The 17,056-nt window shown below is 53.0% G+C and overlaps 2 protein-coding genes across 2 annotated transcripts; one reads left to right on the forward strand and one right to left on the reverse strand.

The window, feature by feature from the left end:
• Positions 1-1,438: 1,438 nt before the first annotated feature.
• LOC103782429 (dual specificity testis-specific protein kinase 2-like) lies at positions 1,439-8,764 on the forward strand. Its single transcript, XM_008950198.1, has 8 exons — positions 1,439-1,492; positions 2,269-2,390; positions 2,541-2,589; positions 3,258-3,407; positions 5,352-5,525; positions 6,111-6,194; positions 7,243-7,329; positions 8,663-8,764. Exons 1-8 carry the CDS (start codon positions 1,439-1,441, stop codon positions 8,762-8,764), a joined length of 822 nt encoding a protein of 273 aa, XP_008948446.1.
• A 5,543-nt stretch (positions 8,765-14,307) lies between these two features.
• On the reverse strand, positions 14,308-16,720 carry FCN2 (ficolin (collagen/fibrinogen domain containing lectin) 2; the record flags this gene model as incomplete). Its single annotated transcript, XM_008950199.1, has 4 exons — positions 14,308-14,631; positions 15,437-15,571; positions 16,032-16,161; positions 16,593-16,720. Coding segments are annotated over 4 exons (641 nt in total), but the record flags the coding sequence as incomplete, so codon positions are not given.
• Positions 16,721-17,056: the final 336 nt, after the last annotated feature.

A 17,056-nucleotide genomic window follows, 5' to 3' on the forward strand; every position in this document is an offset into this window, starting at 1 on the left:
AAAACTAGCAAAATCCATAAAAATGGAGCTGCGTGTGTGTCCCAGCATAGCTGCCACCCACACCCCATGGAGCTGCCAGCACTGCCACCCCTCTCCAGCTGCTGCCCGCTGTTACAGTGATGTTGGGGAAGAGCAGGAGAATCTCCAGCCAAAGGTCTAGGGCAGCTCTTTGCAGACTGGAGCAGTCCACGCCCAAACACCTCCCCCACCACAGCCTCCCTCTCGTGCTTTTCCCACCTACGCTGAGTGCTGTTGCCATCGCTTTCCCTTTCCTTTATCTAGCAGATTTTCATAGTAACAGTTGCTGTTTCCTCTGTGTGTGACATTTTCCTCCTGTCCTGGCAGTGAATGAAATTCCAGTTGTAGGCAGGCTGGAGACGTGGATCTCGAATGAAAATGAAATAACTTTTTGAAGCAGCAGTATAAAAAGACGTGTAAAAAAAAAAATAGTTTGATTGAAATGCTATGGGTCAAATAGTCAGAAGAGAGTGGAGGAGGGCTTGGGAAAAGGACAGTCCTTTGTGGGGCCTTGACATTTGTCTGGGGACTGGAGGGCGACTGTAACCGAGGGCTCTGGTGACTCATGGTCCTCCTGGGCCAGCCAGTCCACCCTGGGCTCGTAGCCCTGAACAGCAACACCCCTTCCCTGAAGTGTCTCTGGCAATGGTCCTTCAAAGCTCCTTGCCAACAGATGCTGTTTCCCAAAGTGCTCCTGCAGCAGGGACGTAGACTCCCCAAAGCGCTGGCACTGCCCGTGCTGGCTGCTCCTCTGGCCTTCTGTTAAGCCCAGGCTTGGGAGCTGTTGTATGTGGGTTGGCTGGAGTAGGAGAATTCCCTTGGTTCTGCTTGTTGACTCAGACTGAAGAGGTCTGGCACAGCCTCCTGCTCTGTGGGTCGTGTATTGCACGACCTGGGCACAAGGTGCTTTCCCTCTTTCTCTGCCTTAGTCTTCTGATGTGCAGTAAGGAGCTATTCAAGCATGAGTTCCAGACTCTTCCAGATTTCAGCTGCTCCCTTTACTCTGTTCTGGGTGTAAGGACACTCACAGTCTTTGGGCAAAGATGACTGATAGCATCTCTTATATTTACAGCTGTGCAATTACTGTTAATAATCATTTACATCTATCAGTGACCCACAGTCTGTGGCTGTGAAGTGCCATCAGGTTGAGGGTGTCAGAGCCCTGGTGTCCTTAGGACATGCCTGAGGGGAGAGGCAGAGTGATTCCAGTAATGACACCAACTACCAGGTTGCGTCCCTTCAGAAAGGGAGCAGCAGTTCAAATTGCTCCCAAGACAGTTCATTTTGTGCCCCTGATTATAACAAATCTTTCTTTCCTTCCAGCCAAGCTAGGTCTTGCATGCAGCTCTTTGTACACCTCATCTGGACTAGTAACCTTATCCATCAGGTGAGGGTGTCAGAGCCCTGGCCTCCTTACGACATGCCTGAGTCTCCACTCAGGCAGAGTGATTCCAGTAATGACACCAACTACCAGGTTGCGTCCCTTCAGAAAGGGAGCAGCAGTTCAAATTGCTCCCAAGACAGTTCATTTTGTGGCCCTGATTATAACACATCTTTCTCTCCTTCCAGCCAAGCTAGGTCTTGCATGCAGCTCTTTGTTCACCTCATCTGGTCTAGTAACCTTATCCAGAGAGTGAGCATCACAGAGAGCAGTGGGTGACACTCAGTGCTGCTCTTGAGCCAGCTCATGCTGTGTCTAAACTATTTTTCCATTAAAACAACAAAAAAAAAACCCCAAACACATAAACCTCAAGATGAGAGGGAATTAAACCCATGGCTGGATTCTCTGCTAGCCCTGGGGTAGCTATCAGGACACTGGTGTGGGCCACACCTGCCAGGTCAGTCTGCTTGATACAGATGTTAATTGAGGATGGAAATGTGCAGTCATCAGACCCAGGCAGGAGGGAGGGATGGAGTCGTGGGGCAAGCTGTGGCTGGGAAGGGACACTGAATGCAAGGCATTGGAGGGGAGAAGACCAGCTCTGTGCAACAGCCACATTTTGGCAGAGGAATGTTGGGCTGGGTTGGGACAGGAGGCCCCTGGCTGTCCACAGCCACTCAGGCAGGTGTCACTGGGGTGGAGCTTGTGTGGAAGGGACAAGCACCCTGCACTTGGGCAAATGACTGTGCAGAGCTCTGGGCAGCAGGGAAACAAGATTCAGGCCTTTGTTTGGGAAGGGATGCTGTTGTGCAGAGGGGCTGGCAGACCTCTGGAAGCTAAGAGATGTCCTGTTTCAACCTCGGCTCCAGGTGACTCAGGCTGCTGCTTCTAAAGTGATGGTGGTGAAGATCTACAAGAACGACGTGGACCAAGAGGTGATTGTGCGTGAGATCAGCCTGCTGCAGAAGCTGTCCCACCCCAACATCGTCAGGTGGGCACGTCTTCCAGCCAGGAGCAGTGGGCACTGGGGTGCCTGGAGTTGGCTTGGTGTCTGTGGGGCAGTTCTGCAGTGAGGGATTGACCTGAACCTTGATGGCTTCTTTTCTTTGTTTTTTTTTTGGTGTGTGTGTGTTCTGCTCAGGTACCTGGGGATATGTGTGAAGGATGAAAAGCTGTACCCCATTCTGGAGGTAGGAGTTTCTTGCTTGTGTGTGCCGTGGGCAGGCCAGGACCCCGTGGCTCATCAGGGAGGATGGCAGATGTCCCATAACACATACCTGTGTGACTCCAACTCCTGCATCTGCTCTGGACTAGCAAAATTGCCTTGGAGGGGCTTTTGGTCCTTTCTGACCCTCTGCCCCACAACCGGTCATAGCTGGAGTGGGGCATAGTCACAGGGTAGTCAAAAAGTGTTTTGGGTTGGCTTGGTACCAGCAAAGGGCCACAATGGGCCAGCCAGCAGGGAGAAGAGGAGCAGGGGTGGAGGGCAGGAGTAGGAAGTCAAGCAGACAGTGAGTGGTGGGGCCTGCAGGGTGGCTCTGGAGTGGTGGTGTGGTCTAATGGAAGAAGTACCAGGGGAGTCTCCCCTTGCTGCCATGCTCCTGGTGGCAGAAGCTTTCACTGAGCTGCTGCCAGGCTTTCTGCCTCTAGCTTGCTGCCCGTGCAGGAGGTCCACAGCTGGCTTACACAGCAGCCCCTGCAGTGGGGCCCGGGGGCCAGCAGGGACGTGGGGTGGAATTCCCAACCTCCATCCTGAGGGAGGGGCTCCCGGCTGGGCGAGGGAGGGTGGGTCACCTGGGGAGCTCCAGGCAGCCTGTGCCTGCCCACACAGCCACCTGCATGCTGTCTCTGCTCACAGTATGTGAATGGGGGGTGCCTGGAGGAGCTCCTGGCCAGCAAGGACGTTGCTTTGACGTGGAAGGAAAAAGTGGACTTAGCATCTGACATCACCAGAGGCATGATCTACCTGCACTCCAAGAACATCTACCACCGAGATCTTAACTCCAAGGTACGTGGGGGGAACAGAAAGGGGGGACCCCCAGCCTGCTGAGGGTGACTGTGTTAGGGGACCGTACAGGGACCCCTTTGGGCTGGAACCAGGAGACCTCAGGCCTCATGCTGCTCCTCTGCTCCGTGTTAATGCCTCTGCAAGGAGGGACATTTGCTTGTTAAAACCTGTCGTCACGTTTCATTCATCGCTGGCCAAGCAGGAAACCCAGAGAGAGATAAAAATATATTGCTCCTAGTGCTGATTCTCCTGACAGAAAAGAGACCAGCTGGAAATGTGTGCAGGACTGACGTGGTTTTATTTATCTATGGTTGAGCCTCCTCTACAGGAGGAGCTCTGCCACATGTAGAGATTTCCTCTCCTGCTCACAGCAAGGAGGAAGCTCTTTCTGACAGGCGCTGGCCGTGGGCTCTGGGAGCAAGTGCCACCTGAGGTGATGACGTGTGTGTCTTCTCACTCAGGGGCAGAGAATCTGTTCTTCCTTCAGCCACAGAGTCCAGGTCACTGGTTTTGGATGGCCACCTCCACGGGTGTCACTCCTGGGCGGAGTGCCAGCTGTGTGTGTCTGGGGGCAGGCACTGGGTGTAATGCCGACGCACCTCACGTCCCTGGTGTGTTTGCCCTCTGGCTGGGAGGCTGCTTTCCTCAGCGGGGGCTCGTGCTGCTTGCTGGGGGCAGGAACAGCACTTTGTCTTCCCCCTCCTCAGGTTTGTCCACGGGGACAGGCTTTGACGTGGCTCCTCCTCTGCCAGTGGTACAGCAGCAGGCACACGGTGGGGCAGTGTGTTGTCCATCTCTTCTGAGCTGACCTCGGGGGGATCTGCAGCACACCCATGGCAGCCCAGGGAGCGTGAGCTGAGGGGCTGGCCACCAGCCTGGACCTTACCTGTGTGGGCTGACACCAGAGGCTGGCTTGGTGGTTCATGGAAGTGGGCCCTGCAGGTCCTTGCAGCTGATGCTGGAGAGGCAGCCGTGTGTCTCTTACAAGCCATTTCTGCTGGTGCCCCGTGAGCTTTTTAAGAGAAACTTGAAATACTGATGAGGGTCGGCAGTGGGGAGGTCAGTCAAGTGTTAGGGTCTTGAGGGACATCAGTACAGGAATGAAACTCACTTTTGTCATCTCAGGCTGTTTACTTGGCTCAGTTACTAATGCTTGCAAACACCAGGCAAGGCCAAGGCCAGAGCCTGGTTAACTGACCACAGGTTTCTTGGCCAATGTGCTCTGAAGTCAGGTGAGATACAATTTCCTATTTGGTGGTGACTGATGAGCTCAGAAGCTTTCCAGATCTGCTTGTGAGGAGTGCTGGAGGTCTCTGCTTTGTCCCTTCCCTCTCACTGTGGTGGTTCAATCCTGAAAGAAGTTCATTCTGCCCCAGGGCAACCTAGGTGACATGCAGTGATGGTGACTGAAGACAGGGGAGAGAACTGGGTACATGCTCACCTGAAATCTAGTCGTTAGTGACAGCCACCTGCTGAAGATGCCTCCTTTCTGCTCTTCCCTGGGAGCAGGTGCCAAGAAGGGAACCCTGGGGAACTGAACAGGCTGAAACCACCAGGGGTTTGAGAAACCTTAAGATATTTTTATAGGAATTACTCCAGAAAGATGTGTTTGGGATGTGTAGCCATGGGCAGTGAGGTCTGTGGCTGTGACCCCGCCCACCTTTGGCTGAATGGTGAATAAGGTCGATGTGCATGTTTTGGGGTCTCTTTCAGATAGAAGGGTGTGGATCATCGTGTTCAGGGAGCAGCTTCTTCAAAGGACTTTTCCTGGCTCCCAGTGGGATCAGTCCACACCTGATCTGCTCTGTGCCCTCCACGTGTGCTGCTGGGATGCAGGGCTCTGGCAAGGGCAGAGCCTGCAGTGGCAAGGAGGGGATGAGGGGCTCCATGAAGTGTCCAGGCCCTTCCTCACCAGATGTCTCATGCTGTGCCCTGTCCTTTCAGAACTGCCTCATTCGAGTGACGACACGAGGCCGTGAGGCACTGGTGACTGACTTTGGGCTTGCCAGGGAGGTGGTGGAGCTGCCTGTGAAGGACGTGGAGAGGAAGCTGTCTCTGGTGGGCTCTGCGTTCTGGATGGCTCCTGAGATGCTGCGGGGAGAGCCCTATGACAGGAAGGTATGGCACTCCTTCTGGGTTCCTGTTCAGCCTCAGAGCTCCGGAGTGAGCATGAGAGAGGGCTGCTTGCTGGTGACTCCTCCCAACAGGAGAAAAGCCCTTCCCTCCTCTCCTGGGGAACATCACCCTGCTACCTAGACCTTTGCTTAGTAAAGCTCTGCTTCAGAACTTGGAAATCCCTTATGTGGCCTTGTTAAGTTAAACTCCAAGGGAATTGGATTGCTGCCATGGGCAAACACAGTGAATCCTCTTTGAGGGAAATAATTGGTGAGCTGCATCCTGATGAGCCTGTTGCAGGATCTGTAGGGGTGCCAGAGCTGGAGTGTAAGCACCAGACACATTGAACAAAAGCACAGGGTCAAACTTTCCAAAGATGAGTCTGGACTCCAGGTGGGGCTGTATTGTTTCTGGGTGGGTTCTGAAGCCCAGAAAAAGTTCAGAGGTTTGCTGCCTCCATCTCCAATGGGCTTTTTGATGGGCTTTTGTGTAACTGATGGAAAGGTTTTGTTGTTGGCACTCCCCTTACTCATGCTTTGCTTCTGTGAGTGTCCTATCCCACATCCCCCTCTCCCACCCCTCCTGCAGGTGGACGTGTTTTCCTTTGGCATTGTTCTCTGTGAAATCCTGGGCAGGATTCCAGCTGACCCTGAAGTGCTTCCCAGGACTCAGGTAATGATTCCTGCAGCCAAACCTGATGGTGCTTTCTCCAGGGTATGAGATTGTGGCTTCTGCCTGGACCAGACAGACCCGCACACGAGTGTGTGTGTTCACACTCAGATTTCTCTCTAGAGTGTTTTTCCATGACAAAATCTGACCTCAACATTTTCAGTGCACAGGAGCTCAGATAAACTTTCAAAAAGTTTCAGAAGTTTTTTTGGATCAGCAATTTGAGATGAAATACTTCTGTTAAAGACCTTAATTCCAATACTTCATTCCACTTTGGTGTCTCAGCTCCCCCCTGGAGCAGCAGGTTAAACACAGCTTTCACCACGGCTCTGTTCTCAAGTGCACTGCAGTTAATACACAGCCCATGTGGAAATGGTGAGCTTCCCTAAACACATGGCCTTTCTTGTTCCAATATTTCCAGTGTTTCCCCTCCACAAAGTGAAACAGGGATGAAATATTCAGTGGGAAACCAGGAAATTGCTGCTTTCCAAGGAGCAAAGCAAAGAACTTGCAGTGACCAGAGATTATTCCCTATTTCTGTGAGACTGAATAGGAACTAATGAACTAATATTCTATCTGCATTCACCAGAGGAAGGAGAATTACATATCAGAGAGTCTGGAGGGACAAAGCTGTAGTTATGCAAACAGCTGGCTGGACCCCTTTGATTCTCAGTGGCTTTTGGAAGACCAGATTATCTGCAGCTCCTGTCCTTGGCAGCCACTGCTCAGCACCTGGTGCTGGTTCCTCTGCTGGTTTCTGCTTCTGTGGCTCCCGTTGCCTTAGTCTGAGCTTTTTGGGGAGGACACGTTCTGCCCTGCAGGGACAGCACAGAGCAGGCAGAAGGGTCCTTCAGTGTCCTGGCTCTGCTCATGATGTCTGTGCAGCCCTGCCAGAGCTGGTGTTGCCTCAGTACCTGTGCCTAGCCATCAGCTGTGATGGAGACCCCAAAAACCAGGAATATTTTGTGCTTTAACACCTTGAGAAGGATGAGGAGCTTTCAAAGGACTCTAGAGCTGAAATCTTCTGTGTACTCTCCCCCTTTCCTCACAGGATTATGGCTTGGATGTTGCTGCCTTCCAAGGCATGATCAGTGAATGCCCCAAGCAGGTGATGGACCTCACTGCTAGCTGCTGTCGGGTGAGATTCTTGCTCTTACTGTTTCCCTTTGGTTTTATTGGATTTGCATCACACTTGTATGACACAGGCCAAAACTGTTGTGAACTCTGGAAGCTTGAACCTGCTACTCTCAGTGCTAGCACACAGAGCTCTGTCACTTGACCTGTGAAGTGTTGAGATCTTCTGTGCTTTCATCCACCGTGCAGTTTTGCCCCTAGGAGAACTCTTTAGTTTGTGTATTATAGCCCCAAACATCCCAAGTTCCTTTGCATGTCGACCCCAGGGTGGGAAGCAGGTTGGTGCTGGTGTCCAGCCCCTCCTTACCCAGGCTGACAGAGGTGACTGGAGGGCACTGCCACCAGCCCTCCAGCAGCACCACAGCATGGTCCTCCAGCCCTTTTGGCTTTAGCATAGAAGGGGATGGTAAAAGCTGTGGGGCCTCCCCACGCTGCCCAAAGCCACACACAGCAGAGAGGAAGCGAGGACCCAAAGTCATCTCCAGGAGGAAGAGAAAAACCAAGGCAGCAGCCTTTCCTTTGCTCTCCAGGCACAAGAGTGGAGCTGGGTGATCATAATGCACCTCACAGGTAGGAGCTCTGGGCAGCAGATGGAAGTAGATGCTCGCATGGGTCCTGAGGATGTGTAAATGACATGCCCTGAATCAGAGCAGGGACTCACAGACCAGCTGGGTCAGGTCTTGTGTCTCTGATGAGCAGCTTCCTAATGCCAGGGGATACAATAACAGGTTTCTGCCAGAAATGGCTCCTGGGGCTGTTCTCTGCCTGGGTGTGATGTGCAGGCTTGAGAAGTTTCTGATGCACCTCCCCAGGGCTGGCTCCATGGGGTCAGGCACAAAGAGCAGCCCCAGGGTGGCACGGTGTGGGCTGCCAGCTTACTTTGGCTGCACTGGGAGGGCTGGGGGATCACAGTGCACTGAGGATGAGCTGCATCAGGGAGACAAGACATTGAGATCCTGGCTGTCATGAAAAGCTCAGGAAGTTATACCTCTTCCTCCTGATACCTACCTGCAGGCTTTCCCTGCACAATGCCTGCCCCTGCACCATCTGAGTGGACTCTGGGATGAGCAGTTCCCACACCCTGTCCATGCTGGGGCATGCTAGGCTGGTTTTCAGCATCTCACTGCCTTTGAGTTGTGTTGCACCATAGACCCTGTCCTGCAGCCCCGCCAGAAGGCTCCACCAGCAGCTGTGTGACCCAGACCAGTGCTGCTGGTGGATGGATGCCACTGCCCAGCCTTGGGGGAGGCAGCAGAGCTGCTGCAGAGCACCCACCTCATGGCCAGGGGCACCTCAAGGCCAGGAGAAGACTCTTCAGCTTTGCCTTCTCGTTGCAGGTGGAGCCGTTTAAGAGGCCGTCTTTCTCCCAAGTCCTGGAGGAGCTGGAGGATGCTGCAGAGACCCTGGAGCCCAGGAGGCACAACCAGCTTTCGGGCTGAGCTGCCTGCCTCCTGTGGGGCTTGTCAAGGGAATCACCCAAACTGTAAATCAATGGTCTAGGGGGTCAGGGGTGAAGAAGGAAGGTGGAGAAGGGAAGAGCTATGTGGTGCACTGGACTTTATTTAATCATGGTCTCAGTCTATAGTTTCTTGGATAGAAAACATGGTTAAAAATGGAGAAGGGACTTACCAAGGATATATTTTTCCTAACTAAGTTTTTTAACAGGTGTAGTTAGGACACTGAGCAACCTTTGTCTGTTTGCTTTTTAAAAGCCTGGAGGGACTTGGCATTCCCCTGGGGATACTTTCCAAATCCCCAACAGAAACATTGTCCTCTCCTGTTTCCCCACGCCTCCTAGAGCCAAGGCCTTTTCCTTCCCCATCCCTGTGGCCTTGAGGAATCACCTCTCAGGGGGCTGGGGTCTGTGCAGTGAGAAGGAGAGGGCTTTGGGGTGCTTGGTGAGCCTCCGAGGCGCCTTATATTTCAAAGCCTTAAAGCACCCATCTGGTGGCCTTGCAGGAACAGGTATGCTCTGAAAGGTCCCTGGCTGGGTCTTCTGGCATCTCGCTCGAGGTGCCCCCAGGCGTGGAGGCATCTGGCAAGGTTTTGGAGAGTCAGCCAGGACCACCCCTGGTGTGCTGACCTGTGCTGTCGGAGGCAGTGGGGAGGGTGTGCCTTACTGAGCTGGGAACTAACCAACTAACAGCTCCTCTCAGAAAAGATCCGTCAGACACGTGTCCCAGCATCACTGCTGTCTGGGTTGCTCCCTGCCACCCTCAGCTGGTCTCAGAGGGGGAGGGGTCTGCCCCTCCATGAGCAGTGTCAGCAGCTTGGGAAGGCAAAGGGCAGGAGGGCTGGGACCAGCATCTTGCTGCCTCTTCTGCCTGGCCCAGCACCCATTGTCCCCTTGGCTTGTCGGACATCCTGCAGGGCCCAGGGCTCAGGCAGCCACCACAGACTCTGTTTTGAGATTGTGTTTTCTTCTGTGGGCCAGAGCAGGGGGATGGTGCTGCAGATCCAAACCAGAGGTGGGAAGAGTAATGGCCAGAAGTGGTCTGGCATTGCAAATGAAGAGAAAGAGAAGAGCAATCGAGTCCTTGCCCCCAGAACAGTGGGTTGCTGGGTCATTGGTCTGACAGACGTGTTCTGCTGGGACCAAAGTGGTTGTGAGTGTAAATAGGTGTAATGTCTGTATAGTGGTGGAGCTGTGGCTCTGTTCGTGTAGCCTGTAAGCTCTTGGAGCAAAAGATCATTCATTTGTCCACCAAAAAGTATTTGTACTGTGTTTAGACCAGTGGGCCTTCAACCTACTGCTTGAAGGCTGTTCTCCAAGATAGTGGTAGACCTACCTGGGGGCCTCACCTCAAGCTCTTGGAGCAATATTTGGTGTCATCTATAACCCAGCTTCTCTGTGCTGTGGTGCCTGCACAAGGAAGTGTCAGTGGTGTGCTTGGGACTGAGATGGAGTAGAGGACCATGGACTATTTTCACCTGGGATCATAAGGGGGCTGGCATGAAATGCACTAAATGACATCAGGGTCATCTGCTCAGCCACACCTCTGGGAGGTGCAGGCCCAGCAAATACCTTCATCCCAACTAGATACTGCCAGTGAGGGGGAAGCAAAGCATTGAGAAATAGAGGACTGAAAATAAGGAAAGCTTTTATTCCTGGAGGAGGGAGAGCAACCACTTTTATGAGTTGCACCAGTTTGGGGACTTCAGAGCAGTGGAGTGGGATGGACTGCAGACAGCACTGAGATGTGTGTGTGTCTTTGCTGAGAGCCACCAGCAGCAGCTTTGCAGCAAAGTGTGAGACAAAATTCACAGGGCATATATTTGGCTATCAGGTACTGGACCTGAGGAGCTGACTGCAACCTCTCAAGGCTTCCCAGGCTCCCCTGGGCTCTACTTCTGTAGAGGAATAGACTTGAGAATGAGGAATCCAACAGGATGTCCCAACAGCCAAAGCACTGAGGATATGAAGCCTGTTCCAGAGGCCACTATGGGTGCAGGGCAGTGTCCACCTTGGCTCGCTCCCTGCCTAGGTGCAGTGCTTTCACAAAGCTTCCCCCTGCTGCTTGGGCTGCCAAGCTGGAGGTTGCTCTTCCCCTGTACTTGCTGCACAAGAGTAGACTAAAGGAAGATCCCTCAACATACTGATCCCTCAGATGGTCTGTTAGGGGCTGAACAGTCTTGTTCCAGGGCTGCTTCCCTGCAGGGCCACTCCCCTGCTGGCCACCCCCTTCCCAGAACCAACAAGGCTTGGTGCTGGTGGTGCCCCACTGCAGACTGGGCTGATCCCTCCTCCAGCTGATTCTGGACCTGCAGAGCAACCACCATGGGGTTGGACACGGTAGGAAAGGCACGTGGATACTTGGGTGATGCTGTGGTGTGAAGGAAGATCTTTTGGTTTTATTTCTCTGCTGGGGGGTAAGAAGCCTGATCAAAGATCTGCAGGTCTGAGGGCAGGGGATGTTTTCTGCAGAGAGCATAGGAGACAGCATTGGCCAACACGGTCTGAGCTGTGATGGATCAGAACTGGGTTTCTTCTGGGTTTGCCATGTGCCCCATGCACTCTCATGGTGAGGTCCTATACTGGATCTCAGGTGACTGAAGTCTATCAGATCCTTGCTTAGAAGGACCTTTGGTGCCTGCTGCAGGGGCAGGTGAGACCAAGACTGCAGGCACCATGTGGACTAGAACAGCCAATGTTGGGAATCTTCAGAGAACAAAGGTTGTCTGGGACTTTGGTGCTTCTCATGGACCAAGAGTTGAGAGCTGGAGGGAGAAGTGGGGGTGGGAAACGTGCTGACATGTCCTCCAGGTATGAGCGACTGTGCTTGGGAGCATAAAGTCCAGGTCAGTGAATTTTATGTCTTGAAGTCCTGGCACTGAACTGGAGCAACTGCAGTGGTGGGTGGAGGTCTGGGTGGTGCAGCAGGCTCACCTTTGATGGACCTCACCAGGAGCTGCCTCATCTGCCTCCTCCTTGGCTGGCTGCTCACTCCGCAGGTGCTGCTGGCAGGGACCTGGCCGTGCTGCACCCCACAGGCCACGTGTTCTTGCACCCTCCATCATGTTTTTGTTTGTTTGTTTTTATAAAAACCATTTGAAAATAAAATCCAGTGGTTCTCCTCTACATCAGCCCTGGCTGCCTTGTTTCATCCTCCTGGGTCTGTGGAAATGCCACGTTTCCAAGCACAGGCACCAAGCACAACTGAACCAACGGCGCAGGCGTAGTGCAGAGGGTGTTGGGTTTGTCTTTTCCATCCCAGCAGCCCATAAACCAAGAGGGCTGAGCCACAGTGCAATGATTTCCCTTCCCCAGCTGCAGTGCCTTTGATGCTGACTTGCACGTGGTGTGAGTTGCTCTTCAGGTGCACCCCTCTCACGGGGACACCTCGGAAAACTGGAGGAGGGTGTTCACTACACCAGGACCACTGATTCTGCTGCATCCAGACCCCAGTCACAGAGCAGTGCTGAAGTGCTGTTCTGAGGCACTCACGTGATAGTCACCAGGGTTAGGTAGGAAGAAGACCTTTCCTTCCAAAGTCCAGTTTCTTAAAGGCAGTCAGCTTCACAGCTGTGAAATCCCCAGGCATTCACACATGGCCTAAGTGCTGTGTCCCCCTGGGAAGAGCCTCTCGTCGACCCCTGGAGGCTGGCAGTGATCCCAGAGGTGCTTTGGACTGCTGGCACTTCCCACGTCCCAGACTGTGCAGGAGGATGTCACTGGAGGTGGCCTGGATCTGGCCAGGAGCCTGGCCATGGACTTGAGAGAGGTGGTTTGGCTGGGAGTTTGCTTTCAGATGGGTGTGCATCAACAACTCAGCAGAGATGCTTCCAGCCTCTTATTGTCGGGAAGGGGCTCTGGAGAGAAGCACTCCAGGGGGTCTGCTGTAAAATCTGTTTATTGCAAAGTTTTACAGCCTTTTCTAGCAGCCCAGAGACAGCCCCTGAGCCCCACGGGTTCACAAGCCTGTCCACATGCCTGAGCTGAGCTAGATTGGATAATAATCACTGCCCATGCTCCGTCCATGCACTCTGCCAGCCCTGGCATAGCTCAGAGCTGCTGTGAGAAAGTTTGCCCATGTTTCCATACTTGTCCGGGCAAGCAGCCAACAGAGTCCACTAACTATGAACTTTTGCTGTTGGATAGATACTTCTGTGAATTTTCTCAGGCTCACAAGAAAAACTTCAGCCGTGCTGACTGTTCAAACTTAGCAAAACATGCCCCCCTGCTCTGCCAGTCACAGTCCCACATCTTACCATGTGTCTGGCGCCTTGGTATGGCAGAAACCAGGTCCTCTCCCCACACCCTATAGCCTGCCCCCCCCTTCCTCTTCTGGTGACTCCCCAGCCTCACTTCTCATCATCTGCAGCAAGGGAACTGGCTGGAGAAGCCCCAGGGGCGTTGTCACTTCCAGGCGCCAATGAGCAGAAGAGTTTTCAAACACGAAATGCAAACCTGATCCACGAGCTTTCCAGGACAAAGACAGAACAGCCTGGGGTGAGCAGAGGCCAGGATCAGTCACAGATGGACTGGGGCTATTCTGCTTTTTTTTTTCTGGGGACTCTTGCCAAGAGAATGGAAAGCAAGAGGGATTGGAGTCCGTGCAGTCCCTCTCTGTGACTGCTGGGAGCATGGTGCTTGGGATGGACCATCAAGCCCAAGGACCCTCTCCTCCACATGCCTGTATCAGCACAGAGAGCATTTTTCCTGCCTTGGAGTGTTTGGGGCTCGTGCTGGAGGGGATGCAGTGCCAGCCCAGAGCTTACTGCTCCAGCACAGGGGACACAGGAGAACGTCGCTCTGCAGCCAAGTTGAAGTCACCTTGCCTAGCCCTGGTGGTGCCTTGTCATACCTGAGTATTGCCTCCACGGAGTCAGGTGGTGGTCTGGTCATGTCAGCTGGATGGGCTTGGGTAAACTGAGCCCCTTTAACATCAGTGTCCTTCACAGATGAAATTTAAAAGGTTGCTGTGTAGTGAGAGAAGACAGGAGGGGAGCAGAGGAAGGGAATTCAGCACTTGTAGCTAGGTTGAAGCTGAGGAGGTCAGCACCAGGCCAGATGTTCCTGCAGAAGAGTCTGGTTCTGCAGAGCTGTTCATGGCAGCACCTTGGGACTCTCTGAAGAGCTAGATTGTGGTTCCATCACTGCCTGCAGGGAGGTGGAGGGTGTGGGGTGTGTCAGGAATTTGTTGCTTTTCAGATGGTCCTATAGAAAGAGGCTGCAAGAACACTGGAGGATATATGTATTTGTGGATTAGACTGAAAATTGCCAGTAGTTACTGTTTAGGGTAAAAATACCTGAGAGCTTTACTGAAATGCAGTAGCCTCACCATCACTTGGTCTTTAGATCAAGGTAATGAACTTTTCAGAAGATGTGTGGGCTCAGTCAGCATCTGTGGAGCTGCTGGAGGTAGTCCAGGGTGAGTCTGGTGCTCAGAGGAGCTCAAACCTGCATCAACCTCTTCTAAAAGTCTGCTCTAGGCTGAAGGTACAACCTGTAATATCCTTTGTGGTTCAGTTTTGCCCTTAAACAACGTCATCCTTTGTGTCTTCTCTTGGCTGTTGAGTGGTACCTGTTGGGGCTGGTCAGGTGCCCTCTTGCCATATTAAACTGGCCTGAATTTCATTTCTGTTCTCTTGTGGGAGTAGTGGTATTCCTTGCCTGTCTTCCAGTTAATGCCATCAGCGTAGCTCTCGTGCACACCCAGCCAGTACCTGCCGTTCAGGTTGGAGTAGTGGCAGTCGTTGTACCACCACGCTCCCTTGTATTCCGTGGCACAGTTGAAGGAGCTCAGGTCATTGTCCTGGTCTGTCGTTGAAAACAGCATGTCCCTGTGGTAGGATAAGGAGTCTCCTGCAGAGAGCACACGTTCCCAGTTACTGCAGCAAAGGGGCACACAGAAGGGAGCCTGGTGTGTCTGTGCACTGCCACAGGGCATCACTGGGCCTGGCAGGACAGGCTTTACAAATCCTGCTGTCCCCTTGGCTGCCCAGGCTTCCTCCTTGGTCCTGCAGAGCAGGAGTATCCTGAGCTCTGCCAGGATTGCTGAAATGTGTGGAAAGCTTATCTGTGCTGTGGCTCAGGTTCTTTGCAGACATACCGAGGTCTGGGCTATCAGAGAGGGTTGCAGTGTCCAAAGCCACACAGCCCCAGAGCTAGCTCAGATGCTGGTTTCACTCATTCCTGCATGAGGGGTATTGAATTTTGCAGAGGTGGTGTTTGCTTTTTAAAGAACACCAGAACATCAGGCATTAAGAGCCCATAGTGCTGGTGCTGCAAGTACTGAGCAACACCCAAGCCCTGGAAATGCCAAACCTCATGGGCAAATGTTTCCTCTCAGTGTAACTGAAAGCAGAACTTAGCCTGGCTGCTGTAGAGCTGTTGAGAAGGTTACATTAGATGAGGTGCTGCTCAAGACCAGGCTCCACATTTACGGCTGAACCCTGTGACTGGGCTTGTAGTTAATGCTCTGGGTCACACTTTTGTGGGTGATGGGTGTCCCTGTCCTCCCCTCCACCCACTCAGTGTCTGGGGTACCGTGGCCAGTTTTAAAAAAAATTGACCCAAAATATAGATGGAGTTTGCATGACACTATAACTGCTGAACTGTTGCAAAATGCTCTAGAAACAGCCTTCCCAGGGAGCTGCTGCTGACTTACCGGCGTTTCCACCAAGGAAATCTCCTAGAAGCAGTTTGTATTTCTCAGACTCTCCCAAAACTCTGAATGAAGCATACTTGGCAAAGTAGTAGTTGTTTTCAAAGTCTCTCAGGTCAACGCGGAGTTCACAGGGTCCTGGAAGAGAAGGTGGACAGCAGTGGTGCAGGGCTGATGGTGAGTATGCCTTTGGGTTCCAGCGTGGAGGGTTTCAGGAGCCCTGAGCTAACTTGGGAGGAGCTTCCACTACCTGAGAGATAATGATTTATTTGAAATTCCTCCAGAACCTCCTGTACCTTTGATGGCTTTCCTGTGAAACACCTTTCTGATCTGACATTGGGTGCTCATGGGCATTGAGGATGTGTTGGCCTCTCTCCAGGACAGGTCATGCAGCCAGCTCATCCTCTTCCCTGGCTTCTAGTTTCCCTGTTTTTAGAGTGCAATTTCCTGTATGCAATGGGCTGCAGGAGCCTGCAGCTATTAGAATTTACTGTCAGGGCCTCAGATGGATGGGAGGAGTTCAGAGCCCTTTAGTGACCAAGAGTGGTGCAGAGGTTGAACTCTCAGGACCTCAGCTCAGGATGGAGGCAGACCTTACCCAGCGAGGTGAGGAAGTGGATGTTGTCATTCCCCAGCCAGAACTCTGTCAGCTGGTTGCCAAAGCCTCGTTTGTATGAATCCCAGTCTCGCAAGAAGTTCACTGACCCATCCCAGCGCCTCTGGAAAACCTGCAGGGAAGGAGAACCTCAGCCCCACCAGGCCACCCTCCTCCAAAAGCATCTGCAGCACCCAGCTGGCACAGCCCCCCCGAGGCAAACGCTCTCCCTGCTGAGAACACTCTTGTGGGTCCCTGGGGATCAAACCCCAGGAGATTCCCTCACTCACAGATCTCCTCCCTCTGCCCTTGGAAGCGAGGAGGGAAGGATTTGCTGACTGAGGCAGGGAGTGGGGCTGTGGTGCTCAGCCTGCTCCTAGAGAGAGCTCCTGGGAGGATCCCCTGCATCCTCAGGGATTCATGCAGGCTTGCTGACGTGAGCCTCAGCTGACCCAGCAGTGTGTGTTTTCCTCCCTTTTTGTTTCCATTTTGGTGCCATCCTTTTCAGCCTTAAAAAAAATCCCTGTAAGGACACAGGAACTTCTGTCTCCTCATCCTACTCACAATCCATCCTCCACCATCCGTGTCCATGTCACAGAAGACAGTGGTGGCGTTGCAGCCTTGGGGGTAGATGGTGTACCAGCCACTCAGGAGCTTCCCTCTGCCCAAGAGCTCTTGGCAACTCCTGGCTTCTGTGCAAATTGGGGAAAGAAATCAAGTGGAAAGAGTTACAGCGTGTGCACTGCATCCAGGGAGCACATCAGCCTCCTGCCCTGTGCCAGAGGCTTCGAGCCCCTCAGCCTCCCAGATGGCTCCTTGCACTGCAGGACTCTGACCCACACCTCCTGGGAGCCAAACCCCACTGCAGTGTGTACGTCACAGGGAGTCTGGCACCTTCTGAGAGGTGGTCTGAGGTGCTCAGACTCCTCTCATCTGCAGTGGCTCTTTTGGGGTGATGGAGGTGCTCTGTGTGGCATGACAAACTTGTGATCCAGGAGTCTGCCCAGGCTCAGGAGCATATGGCACAG

Source organism: Merops nubicus, unplaced genomic scaffold (genome assembly GCF_000691845.1).
Source record: "Merops nubicus isolate BGI_N331 unplaced genomic scaffold, ASM69184v1 scaffold282, whole genome shotgun sequence".
In the NCBI taxonomy this organism is placed as follows: domain Eukaryota; kingdom Metazoa; phylum Chordata; class Aves; order Coraciiformes; family Meropidae; genus Merops; species Merops nubicus.

Coding starts and splice junctions, on each gene's coding strand:
- LOC103782429 (XM_008950198.1), top strand. CDS start 1,439: ATGCCTGAGTCTCCACTCAGGCAGAGTGATTCCAGTAATGACACCAAC. Junction 2,590..3,257: donor AGCTGTACCCCATTCTGGAG/GTAGGAGTTTCT, acceptor CTCTGCTCACAG/TATGTGAATGGGGGGTGCCT. Junction 3,408..5,351: donor ACCGAGATCTTAACTCCAAG/GTACGTGGGGGG, acceptor CTGTCCTTTCAG/AACTGCCTCATTCGAGTGAC.